Source organism: Catharus ustulatus, chromosome 1 (genome assembly GCF_009819885.2).
Source record: "Catharus ustulatus isolate bCatUst1 chromosome 1, bCatUst1.pri.v2, whole genome shotgun sequence".
Classification (NCBI taxonomy): Eukaryota; Metazoa; Chordata; class Aves; order Passeriformes; family Turdidae; genus Catharus; species Catharus ustulatus.
The window spans coordinates 120699255-120712822 of NC_046221.1; the positions used below are offsets into that span (position 1 = coordinate 120699255).

At 43.3% G+C, this 13568-nt stretch overlaps 1 protein-coding gene across 1 annotated transcript in view; it reads left to right on the plus strand.

Moving 5' to 3' along the window:
• Positions 1-639: 639 nt before the first annotated feature.
• Positions 640-13568, plus strand: part of XKR4 (XK related 4) — a 214643-nt gene continuing 201714 nt past the window's right edge. Inside the window, exon 1 of the mRNA XM_033065493.1 lies at positions 640-1583. Within this exon, the coding sequence (XP_032921384.1) occupies positions 745-1583 (839 nt within the window). The 5' untranslated portion in view covers positions 640-744. The remainder of the gene's footprint in view (positions 1584-13568) is intronic.

Genomic DNA, 13568 nt, shown 5'->3' on the forward strand with positions numbered 1-13568 from the left:
TCGGAGGACACCGGAGAGCGGCAGCGGAGCCGGCGGCAGCGCCGCGACCCCCCGCTCCCACGGCCCCAGCCTCCGGGGCGCCGGCCACACCCCACCTCTCCCCGCCGACCCGCTGCCTCGCCGCCGCCGTGCCCACTTCCCTGGGCCGGGCAGCCGAGACACCGCCTCCCCCCGCCGCCGCAGGGCCGCGCTCCGCACCCTTGGGGCAGCGCCGCGCCCTCCCCTCCCGGCCGCCGAGCGCCCCCTTCCCCGCCCCTGCGCCAGTGCCGGTGCCGGTGCCGGGCGGGGGGCGGTGGCAGCGAGGGAAGAGGGATGAGGTCATCCTCTTTCCCGGCGTCAGTCAGCTGGGTGGTGGCGGCGGCGGGTGCGGGCGGAGGCGGGCGGGGAGGCGGGTGCGGGATGCGCTGCTCCGGGCAGCGCAGCCCTGCCTGCTCCCGGCTCGAGCAGAGCGCGGCGGCGGCCCCGGCACCGGCGGCCCCCGCGGAGGCGGCGGCGGGGCGGGCGGGCTGAGCGCGGCTCCCCGCAGACAGGCGGCGCTGCGGACGCGGCCGCCGCGGAGGAGCCGCCCGCGGGCGCGCAGCCCGGCGCGGAGCGGGGACAGGGGACGCGGGGAGCGGCGGGTCCGCGGCGGCGGAGGGCGGGAGGCAGGAGTCAGGAGGCGGAGGAGGAGGAGCAGGAGGAGGCGCGGGATAAAGGAGCGCTCGCTGCTCCCGCTCGCTCTCCAGCGGGGCTGAGGGAGGCATCATGGCCGCGAAGTCGGACGGGCGGCGGAAGATGAAGAAGGGCGGCGAGGTGGCGTTCACGCCGCTGCAGAACTCCGAACACTCGGGCTCCGTGCAGGCGCTGGCCCCGGGGCTGCCCGCCGGAGCCGGGCCGGGCGGCGGCAGCGACGACGATGAGGCGCCCGGGGGCGGGTGCTGCAGCGGCGGCGGCGGGGACGGCTCGGGCGGCGGCTCCCGGTGCTGCTGCTGCTGCTGCAGCGGCGGCAGAGGAGGAGACGGCGGAGGGGGCGGTGGCGGGGGCTCCCGGGGCTCGGGCGGGGGCTCGTCCTCCTTGTGCCTGCGGCTGGGCAGGGAGCAGCGGCGCTACTCGCTGTGGGACTGCCTCTGGATCCTGGCCGCCCTGGCCGTGTACTTCGCGGACGTGGGCACCGACATCTGGCTGGCGGTCGACTACTACCTGCGGGGCCAGCGCTGGTGGTTCGGGCTCACGCTGTTCTTCGTGCTGCTGGGCTCCCTCTCCGTGCAGGTCTTCAGCTTCCGCTGGTTCGCGCACGACTTCAGCACCGAGGACAGCGCCGCCGCCGCCGCCGGGCACTGCCCCGCCGCCGAGAGCAAGCTGCTGGTGAGCAGCGGCTCCGCGGCCGCGGACATCGACGCCGCTCGCCCCAGCACGCCGCAGAGACAGGCGTCCACTGCCAGCAAGGGCAACGCCACCAACAGCAGCAGCAACAGCAGCAGCAACGCCGCCGGCAGCGGCGCCGCCGGTCCCCGCGCTGGCGGCGGCCGGTCCGCGTCCTGCGCCTTCTGCATCTGGCTCCTGCAGTCGCTCGTCCACATCCTGCAGCTGGGGCAGGTCTGGAGGTGAGGAGCAGGGCGAGGGCGGTGCGGGGGCCGGGGGTTGAGCCCCTGGCCACGGGGAGCGCTCCCGGCCGTGGGCGGGACTGCGCCCGGCGAGCCTGCCCCACCTCGGGGTCCCTCTTCGGGACAGCGCGCCCCGGCCCGCCGGGGTGACCGCGCTCCCGCGGGGCTGACCGGCCGCGGGATGCCGAGGGGAGCCCCGCCGGGTCCCGGAGCGTCCTGTGCTGCTCGGGTGGCCGCCCCGAGGGGCACCCGCGCTGCGCCAGGTGCCCAGAACTTCCTGGGAAACCTGCACCAGAGGCTCGGTAAAATAAGGGAACCGGTGGGGAAAAAGGGACATAGCCCGGTAATGCACATCTCCTGGTCTCCCCACATGTGGCCAGCACACCGTTGCCACCAGCAGGGAACTTCACTGGCAGTGAAGAGTTACTTTCCAGTAACGCCCTGATGCCGTGTTTTGAGATTTATGTGTACATATGCTGCCAACAGTCAATTCCTTGCTATGCATGTCCATTTTCTATATATGTGATGTGTTAAAGGGATGTCTTCTAAATCAAAGTTTTGAGTAGCAGTTCTCAAAACCATCTGCAAGCGACGTACTGTGCATTATGGAAAGGATGTGCTGAAGTAGGCTGCAAAAGGCACTTGCTGGAAAAGGAGATGACATCATAGTTTTCAAAAGTAAAGTTTTCCTTCAATTTTAGCAAATTTGTGGGAAGATTCATATGGAGGCTGAATGCCCGGCAAATACATTTAGTGCTGCCTGAAAAGTGCAGAGTTCAGAAGGCATAGCGTATAAAGAGGTAAAAATTTCACATAAAATTTGGAAGATGGATGCTGTGCTGAAGAAGGTCATGCAGTAGGGCAAGTGTACTAAAGCAGCAGCGGAAAACATCTTTTGTGTTTCTTGTCTGATGGATGGAAAGAAATGATGTCATCCTTCTGTTTTGGAAACACTTGGGACTTTTCACAACTACTTCGTTAGGGAGTTTAATTGGTTGTTACTGTAAACTTCTAATGCTGATGCTTTTAATATCTGTCTCCTCCTTTTGGGCAAAGACTGTCTTTTGCTCTGTTAGTGCAACATCCAGTACAGCTCAATTCTGCTTGCGGCTCTCAAGCATCAAGGAGTCCAAGTGCTGCTAGATAGTTGACCAAAGATGCCACAGCTATGTACCTTTCATTTTCCAGAGTGTTTGGTTCATTGTAACAAATTCAATTTTCTAAACTTGTGAAACTAACTGAAAGTTACAGGTGTGCTTATACTAACAATGCCATGACGTGAAAGGAAAGTAGAATTTTGAACAAAAAGTGATGCTTTGTTTCAGATCTTGAATGTTTGTATGCTTCTTCACCTTCTACCTTCAGAGTTGTTTAACACAAGTTAAGTTTAGGACTTTCTGAATGTGATGGGTTTTGTGCAATGTTTAGTCCCCACCTTGTAGAGATAGAAAAGTAAGTACAAGAAGAAAAGTTAAGTACAAGAAATCAATGTTGATATTCATACATATAGAAGTCAAACAGTGTGGATCATGCTGAGTGACGGAGAAGAGAGTTTTACAAGGTCTGGTGTCACGACTGTATTGGAGAACACAAAGAGCAGGGAGGGCTGTGGGTGGAGCAGGGTGGGATCCAATACTGTACAGCACTTCTGTCAGATGAGGTGTCTGGGATTTAGAGCTCTCCAGCTGCTTGCTTTTTGATGAAGCACAGTGTCTTTTAACATAAGATTTCCTCCTTGCAAAAGCACCTAGTCCTCTATATTTTAAGCTAGATGAGCCTCTTTTGATCATATGCAGCTTTTCTTCATGTTTTATGTGCAGCCGTGTGAGACTACCAGAATATTAAACTGATGAGGCATGTTAGAAGATTATTTATGGTTTAACCTGTTAAACTCTTTTTTTTTTTTTTAAAGTGAAACAGAGCCATCAAATTGCTTGTCTGTCAGTAACTTTGTAGTATTTATTTACGTTTCTACAAACTTAGAAATTATATGGTCAGCAGTATGGAGTGTTTCATATCAGCACTTCATAGTTGATTAAAGTGGTTCCATTTTAATTCCCTACATATATTCCTGATTAGGGAAAGCCTTTGGAGACATCTACAGCTAATAATCAGCACCAAAGAGAAGAGATCACATCAAATTCTGAGAACTCTGTATATAACTCTGTATATAAGCATGGTGTCAGAACTAACATGGTCTGTAGAAATTTTCTGGAACACAGTATCTCTAATCAGACACTTAATAGTCCAAAACTTTTACTCCACAGTGTAGCACTGACACTGACTTGAGCAAATAACTCAAGCCATTTAGGCTGAAAGATGACCTGAAGTGTTTTCCAGTTGCCTGTGTTTGGAATCTAGCTCCTTCTTTGACACAGCTGAACAGACTGTGCTGGCTGTGTGAGCACCACAAGTGTACTGAAGTCACCATCCCAACAGTTGAAAAAACCTGTTACCCTTTGTTCTATGCCTCTTATTATGTTTCTTCTTAGCTTTCAGATTTTTCCTTAGTTTTTTCTTTTGCCCCTGGTTAAAGTTCTCCTGTAACTACATTCAAGTTTTTTGTTACTTACTGCACTGAATCTCCCACAAGTAAAAATGACAGTAATATGTCTGTCATTTCTCTGTCAGGGAATGAGGAGAAAGTTTGCTTGTGCCTGATTCTCCAGGTACTGAAGTTGGTGATCATTGTGTTTTCCTTTGGTATTTGTTGTCTCCTGTTCCTCTTAAAATCAATTGAATTCTGAGATCTTCAATTTCCCTTTATTTATCACATTGCCAAAGGTTTTGGGGACAACAGCATCAATTGCTTATTTAAGGAAGCCATCCTAAAGAAAGAGTGGTACAACTGACAATCCCAGTGCTCTTAATATTAAAAAATAAATTAGAAAATTGTAAAAATGTGTTTTCAGTGATTAGTTCTGTCAGAATGACTTTTAACAATTTCAAAGCTTTTCCTCTGAGATTAATTTTTTGTTTACAAACATGCTGAAAGCCAGATCATTGAAAATGATTATGTGTTAATTTTAACTAAAATGTGCTAATGGGAAATGAATGAGGTCTTTAATGTGGTATGGAACAATTCTAGAAGTAGGCAATCTAAAATTGCTAAAACAGTTTTTATTCCTTGAGTGTGAAAAAAGAGGAGCTGCAGGAGCAGCTAAGCTGCCAACCAGTTCTGAATAAAACCGGGTTTTTTTCTTTTGAAATTGGTGTAACTCTCCCCCCATTAGAATATCAAATGGCTCATTTTTGAAGAATATATATATGTGTATATATATATATATATATATAAATATAATTTTTTCTCTCTCTCTCTGGCTGTTCATAGACTTCATAACAGTGTCCACCTGTTAAAGTTCCAGTGAAGTCTCTGAGGATCTTCTTGCCACAGCAGAGTGCAGCAACTAGGCATTTGTTTGCAGCTAATTTCATGTTAAAATATGATCACTGATGAGATTCTGCCTTCAGAGATAAATACAGATATATTTCTTTATCCATACTTGCAGTGTGTTCTGCTTTTTTACCAATAATTGGGGCATGGAAACCACCCTATGATGCCCTCTTCTCCCAAGCAGATGGTGTGAGAGACCTGTCTTATTATTAGTAGACTCTGGGGGGTACAAGGAGGATGTAAGGCACAGGGTGTTTCTAGCCCAATGAAAGGAAAAAGTGAAAGTGGATGGTTTAGAGTCTGTAAGGATCTTTGTGGAGGTATTTGGGCCAGTAGGATTCAGATAAACTATTGCCCTTTGAACCTGGTCTGAGAGTGTGTAATCACTGCCCTTGAGCATCCCTTTGATTCACTAAACTTCAGGCTTAGCTGTGACTTTCAGATTTTGCTGTGGATAGCAGGACTTGATGACTGGAAGTAAGAGATCATAGTGTTCATTTGGCATCTGTGGGGCTGGTTCATTTCCTTAAAAAAAAATCCTGGCTGAGATTCCTTTGGTCCAGCAGGATTTGGATGGCCATGCTCCTGAAGTTGGATAAAGGGATCCTGAGAGTCAGCCCTGGGAGGAGTGTGGGTTGTGGGACATTGGGTGAAAAAGAGGAGAAGACTGGAGGACTTGCTGGTGCCCATCTTGTGGTGTCTGGAAAGCAAGAAGTAGCTCCCTGAGACAGCTCCTGTGCCTTGCAGCAGGGAGGTGTGAGCAGGCAGCCTTGGTGCCCAGAGTGCTTGGGAGTTCCTACATTTTGTCTGAAAGGCTGCAGTCCTAGTGCCTGAAAGGGAACTGTCAAGTTTCTGTAGTTAACAAGGCCAGAGGAAGGGTGGATCATTGGAAAGGACTGGAAATTACCCTTTAAAATGATTTCTGGGTAGCTGAAGCAATGCTGAGATGATTAAGTATATCCCTCTCAACCGAGTGAAGAGATTTGACTGAGACTTCCTAACTCTGTGGGAAACCACCTAGAGAAGGAGGAGGACAAACCAAGTTACATATTTGTCCTTCCTGACGGCATTGTCCAGGACAGGTGTCTGTTCCAAAGTGGATCTCATTTCCTGACAAAGGATGCTATGCTTTGACTGTTTTGGTTTATGTGTGATACTAGGAAGCCGTTATTTTCCTCATCCTTCCTGGTTCTCATTTGGAAAAAAAAAAAAAAAGAGTTGGAGCAAGGTTGTAAAGGTGATACTGGATTCTCACACCAGGCTGAGTTGTAATTTCTCTGGTGCCCTGTGGAAATATTTTTTGCAGGTCTGGATCATCTGCCAAAGAAATGTCATTGCTTATGCTCATAAGCTTCACTTTTACAATTACTTGACACTCTTAGAAGTGGAAAAACAAACAAACAAAACAAAACAAAAAAAGGGGAAATTGTGTCTGCCCTGCATGTGGTAAATCCTTATGACTTCTTCAGGTGCTCACCACTGAGCATGACTGGCCCCCTAAACTGGAAGTGTGAGCTAGGTACTTCAAATTAAGAAAAATATCATCAGTCTTAGCTCAACTCTGAATTTAAATAGGTTCATTTCTTTTCACACTTTTGATCTACATAGTAGTTTTGACACTTTTGTTCAGTAACAATATAGGAATTTGGTGTAGTTATGTGGTCAATAATTCCAGCTGCCATTGGACTTCACACTAAGATGTGATAATATCTCAATCTGACACCAGTTTTTCTCACTGTTTTGAAATCTGTCAGATAATTTGTCACATGGAGTCCAAATTTATGAATCATAGCCATTTCCTAGACAAGATTATTGCATATCCTCCCCATCTGTCTCTTAGTGTAGCAAAATGCTGCCACTCAGCAATGCCATATTTCTTTTATTGAGTTACTGCAGTGCTTGAGTTAAAATCCTACTGACTAACTATTTTGCTTGCTGTGTCTTTAGGTTTCAGAAAAGGTTATGGGCTGTCAGAAAAAGGAAATAAAATTGTGAGGGTTTTTTCCCTCTCAGCAGGATTAGGAGGGGCAGCCCACCCTGTAAGTGGCCTGACGTATTTAAACTTTTGATAATATATTTATCAGGATAAATATTCAAAAATTTTGGTGGTTTTCATTCCCTTTTTTTTTTCCTTTTCTTTTTTTTCTCTTTTCTGAAGACAGTGTTATGCAGATGAAGTCTGTGCCTTTCATATCTTTTTGGAAACACAGGAGTGAAGCTTTACTATGTTCTTAAAAATCTCTTACAAGTCTGCATACAAATCAGATTTGGTATTCAGTTTATTCTAATAACTTTAGCTATGTGTAAAAGATGCTGATGTACTTTAGAAGAAAGATACTGTACTTTAATAATTAACAAGTGTTCTCTCTGTAGAGAATATTTATCAGTTACATAAGTTTTCAGATTTTCAAAGGACTGCTTAAGCACTGATTTCTGATCACACAACTGGCTTAGTAGGAAAACTAATATTTTATACACAGAATGCTTTCTAGAAACTTATATATGGGAAGAATTTATATTTGCCTTTTTGCAAGAGTGGAAAATTGATAAGATTGCAAGGGTTTGTGTTTCAGAGGATTTCATGACACCATATACAGATACTATTCTAGAGTCCTCTGATGCTGTGTAGGAATGATTATATGTACATACCATGAACATAATTTGTTTCTAAATGTTATAAACTTGCAGAAGGTTCTTGCAACCAGATGAGGGGGTTTTTTTTGTTTTTGTTTTTTGTTGTTAAAATTTCTGTTACTTACATCAGGGAAAGTATTTATTCTGAAAGGTCAGTTTGCATGTCTACATCTCCTGTGGGAAAACAAGAAAGTGAAACACCACAGCATGATCTGTAACCTCAGCTATCCTCCTTCATTCTTTGGGTTATTTACATCACAGTTTAACTTGTTCAGAAGAGTATTCTCCTTGTCAGCTGGCTTAGTCCTTAATATTTGTCCATAAGAACTGACTTGGCCACAAAGATACAAAAGTTCTAATAAAACTAAAATTAAATCAATTCCTCTGTCACTTATAATGGTGTTACCTTGTTCTTCTGTCTCTCTGTTCCAATTAAGTAGCTTTTAATGTATAGCAGATAAATCACAACAGTGACTTACATTTTCAGTAAACAGGTTGCTTGGGAGGAATTTATCAGGCACAGACAAAATCAATAGCTCTTTTGCTTGCACTTCAAGTAGAAATTTTTGTTTGTTAAAGTATATTTACAAAGTGGTGCCTTTTTTAGCATAGCTGTCAGTTGTATGCATTGTGTCTAGTGGACATGCAAGTGTGGAAGGGGCAAACAGTCTATAACAAGAACTGCTTTGATTTACTCGATTTTTAAAATGAAAGGAGGCTGATATAAAGAGCACATGAGGGATCATGTAGAAGAGGAAGAGGGTGCTGAAAAGGTATGGGAATATCAGTTAATACTCCTAACTATGCACCTAACTCCAGTTTATTTCCTTTCAACCGCTGCCTGAAGAGGAATTATTTTAATAATTTCCTAAGTGTCTGCTTGAGAAACTGTAGAAGCAGGCAGGGAAACAGAAGAGTTGTGTGTCTGGGAAAATGCACAGCAAAAATGTTAGATATCCAGAGAAAATGCTAGATAAACTCTCCCTGCAGTGAGTAGTCATCTGAACAATGATAAATAAAATTGTGAGATATCCGTTTGGCATAAGCTGACAGGAAAGAGAGTACTCTAAAACATCTTTTCATAAATTTTAGAATTAAAAAATAATAGGTCTTGGGTATATATTTTTCCAAGAGATTTTACCTGAATTTTCTGACAACCATAACATGAATTATCATCTCCCCGTGGGCTCTGATTGCTGAAGTGGTTTCTTATCACTCTCCTTCTCATTCTGTTTCCCTGCCTGAATGGCTGAAATGGGTTATAATGTACTTTTTCCCCCAAGATAAAATAATTGCTGTATTATGTTATTATTTTCATTACTTCTCCTTTGACAACAAGGCTGTGCTATTCAGTATGTTCATGGTATAAGGCTTGTATGGAGAGCCATGTAAATCTTTTTGATTGGCAGGGGCAATCAGTGGAGGTGCTCAATGTTATCAGTCAGAAATTATTTGATGTCGGGAGTTGGAGTGCTTGGAGCGAGACTGTTTTGTGGGGTGTTTTCAATGGAATTTTGGCAGGCAATGATATGACAGGGAAAATAACTACATTTGTTCTTCTAAAGTTGGAAGGTTTGACTTAGATGAGATTAATGTACCAAGGATGGTGCCAGCTGCTTTAGAGAAAGATGAAGGTGTTTTATGGTGAATTAAAAGTGAATTAACCTACAGATGGATGGACAGTTTTCCTTATCTCTATCAGCTATTATATATCAGATTGTTTTCTGCCCTTAAAAATGAAAGTTAGCATTGCCACAGTTTTTAATGTTACTCTCTTTAATGGGATGTTTTCATGCAAACATCTGATCTGTTCTAGGATCCTGTCAACTTCGAGTGATGCTTTCCCATGTACAGTACATAGGATCAGTCGGTTACTTCCTGCAGGTTCAAGAAAAGTACCTTTAAATATTAAGCAGCAAACGTCAGGTATCTGTAGAGAGATCTATACATGCATAGAGAGCAATGAAAGCCACTATGCTGATTTTTTCACCTTTTAATAGTGGCTTGTCTGGAGTGATAAGCTTTGTCATTATAAAAGTGTGTGGGCTTTTATCTAAAGGAAGAGTATGGATGGAGTTGTGTCTTTTCTTATTATTCTTCAACCCTAATCTTTATAGTCTCACTTTATATGGAAATATTTCTGTGAGACAGATCTATAATAGCACTTTGCTCTGAAAGCAGAGTTTAGATGTTCTTCAGGCATATAGACCTGAAAAATGACCTAGAAAATTTGGCTTAACAGCCTTCTAAGGAAAGCTATTTTACTGTGAGGGTGACAGAGCACTGAAGCACACTGCCCAAAAAGTTTGTGGAGTCTCCTCTGCAGATATTCAAAACATGTCTGAATGAGATCCTGTGCAGCTTGCTCTGTGAACTTGATTCAGCAGAGGGCTTGGACTAGATGGTGTCCAGAGGTCCCTGCCCACCCTAAATATTGTTATTCTGTCATTCTGTATGAAGTTACTTGAAGAATTTAAGCATAGTGGACCATAATGTTCAACTTGAAAGCTGTCTAAAAACTTGTATTCCTGCATTTTAGCTGTGTCCAAACCCTCCCCAGCACACACAGCCTGAGTTCCTCCTCATTTAAGCCCGTTGCAAGCTAGATGCTAGGCTGCAGTAGCACCAAAATCCCTTAGTGGATCCAGTTGGCAAGAATTGCTTAAATCGGCCGTATGAGCAATGGCAAGCTTATATCCCCAACAAATATTGCAGACTCAGCCTTGTTTTATAGTACTGGAGAAATGTCCCTTGTGATTGGAGCATTTGCTCAGGTTTTAGGAGATTTGAGTCCACTGCCCTTTCCAGCTGTGAGGGGTCAGTTCTTGTCTCCCTGATTGGTTTCTGCACTGATGCTTAGGCAGTGCTGGATGGGGGCATTTGCTGCCCTTCCTGCTGGGACTGTGACATAACACTGACAGAAATGTCATGTTTGTGAGGCCACACAGGAAGAGCTAATAGGGCCTTGAAATGAGATCAAAACCAGATTTCCCTGTCTTTTTTCTTTATGGTCTAATTAATTTTTTTCTACCTTTCTCCACCCTTTAACCTTCTCTCTTTCCCTTATCCTAAAAGTACACTACCAGTATTTCTATTTACAAGCATTCATGCATCATGAATAGTATAACCACAATGAGCACCACAGTGTAGATCTCCACGAAAAAAACTGCTTAAGCTTATAGCAGTAACTTCAGTTGAACTGAATTAGCTGAAGGACTGTTTTATTCCTTGTTTTCATCAACCTTTCTTTGTCAAATGTAATGAAACTCAGAAAAAGAGATAGAAGAAAGCTATTTTTGATGTATGCCCAGTAGTATACCCAGTATGTATATACAGTAGTTTTTTTACAATTTTGCTCTGCCATTTCTTGCAAAAGTGAATTAAATAACAATTTTAAAACTGCAATTTAAAAATTGTTTGAGTTCCTGGTTCTTGCTCTGAGTTGATTTCCTGATACCATTTTTGTAGTTGATTTTTGTCAATGTAAGAAGTTTTGTGGCTGAAATAAAACTCTATCGTCATGTCCCAGCTTCTTATTTCCCAACATACTTCAAGTTCCACAGCAAGTGGAGCCCAGCTTTTCAGTATGCATATTTTTGGTTGTCTTTAGTCTGTGTTTCAGAAATTAAGAACTGCAGCTCTCTTTTACTTCAATTAGAGTGGAGCTTTTTATAATTTTTTTTTCTTAGAAGAGAAGGATATTTAAAGTGACTCAATTTGGGCAGTCAAAAGCAGGGCATACTTCTGAAGATGTTATTCTTTAGTTGTCTAGTACATATTTGCAGTCCAGTCTGTGGATATTATGAAGGCTTATTTTTGTAATATACTTTGAGATACTTAGATGGGAAATGATCTAGGTAGAAACAGTTAATAATCAAATATAATTTCAATGTGTTTGTCAAAACAGACTTTAAGTTAAGCATGTTGAAAACATGAGCATCTCTCTATAAGAGACAGTATTGAGCTATTAAAGTAAGATTTTGATATTTTAAAGATTTCTTTCCACAAGGCTTTATGCCTATTACACCCAGAATATGCTATATAGCTTAAAAAAGTTCTGTCCTTCACCCCATTTCCTTCACCTACTACTTTTGCTGCTTCAGGTTAGCTCATCCCATCATCTTTTGAGCTGTTTTCCTTATTTGTTAGTTTGCTTTTTAAACTGGATCCAGCATACTGTGAAAAATTTGCCTAAGGGTTAGGATTTTTTCTAAACAAAGTGGAGGTGCTAGAATCTGCTTCAACCTGAAGCTTCCAAGAACTGGACATTTCAGCTTCAGAAACAATGACATGTGTGGGTAATAACAGACAAATAGGCTGGGGATAGAACATTTCCAGTGGTACTGATGGAAACTGGACTCAACACAGAATTATTGAAAAAAAACCATAAATGCAAACAGAGCTCATAGAATATTAAATGAAGATGTTCTGTAAGTAAAGGTTGGGTACTTATAGAAGATTTACCCAGGTGAAGCCAAATGCAGCACAGAGGATAATTAATGTGGCAGAGACAACTCAATAATAATGGCTTTGAACTTTTACAACAGTGTGTTAATGCATGTGTCAAAAGGAGGGATTGGATTTACAGTCAAGAACCATTTGTTTGCAATTTTTACCACATGGGCAAATTAAGAACTCATGGTAACATTGTATGAAAATTACCCTTCTGAACTAAGAGCTCTGTTTGGTCTTTAAGTATGCTATTCATTATCTTTTTCTGTACCTAAAAAATATAATTTTGGACACGTACATTTTTCTATAACCTGTCTTCGTTCTCTTTATGTCACTTCTGTGGAAGAGGTGCTCCATTAATAATGTAGTTGGGTTAGAGAATTAATTAGTTATCGGGAGTGTTCTCTTCATTAAAGAGAACAGGGCTGTTGAGAAAACTAGCATAGAGTGCAAAATAAGTCACCTATCAGTTCCTGAGTTTGTCCCATATGCTGCTGACTCAGTCCTTGATGGTGGCTTTGGAGAAGCAGAACATAAAATCCCAGGAACTAAAGGCTGTAGTTGAAATGGACCCATTCCCTTGTCAGTTTGGACCTGTGTGCAGTTGAGTAGATTGAGAATTTTGGCTTGTTTTGTGAGTTGATGGATGCTTTGCACTCATCAGTGCAAAAGTATAGCTCCTTCAGAGAGAGAATACTGGTCTCATAACCAAACTGTGATTTGGGCCATTGAAGGTTCTTCAAGTGGGACTTGCCTGGGACAGCCCAGAGCAAGTCTTTGTTCTTTGTGTATCCTTTCCTCTTCCAGTAGAACGTATTAACAGCTTCCAGCCTCACCCATGTTGAAAAGGTGGCAAGCTGGAAGAGGGTTCTCCTGTTCCTATTAAAACTTCCTGGAACAGCAGGAGGATGATATTAAGTGCAGGTTTGGGAATACTTTAATAAAAGTGATGAGGAGTTACTAGTGCTTCTGGTGATTTAAATGCATGTTTAAGATAGAGGAGTGTTTTTGAGCAGGTACCTTTCCTAATTTACCCCAAAACTAATTTCAGACTTAGATTCAGTCCTTTTTCTTGAATCTAGCTCTCCTTACACTGCCCATATCTTTATTACACACTGTGCACTCACAAGGAAGTCAACCCATTCTCTGGGAAGAATCAGAATTTTTCTACAGGTCTATATTTTATTAGGACAGGTGTGTGGAATACCACACAGAATTCATGTTAATAACTTGTTATTCTTATGTTGTTTTACAAATGGGAGATTTATATACCAAAAAAAAAAAAAAAAAAGAAATTATACTTTTATATCTCTTTGTTAAGTATCAGGTACTGTGATTGGCTTTCTTGAAGTGCATAAAGTATTGGATGGAAAGAATATGTTGAAAAATGTTGACTGTCACTATAATTAAGTATATTTTGGTAATGACATGAAAAATTTTCTTAATGCATACTCTAGGTGGGAAATGCAGGTGCATTACATGAAAAAAAACATAAAATTTCAAGT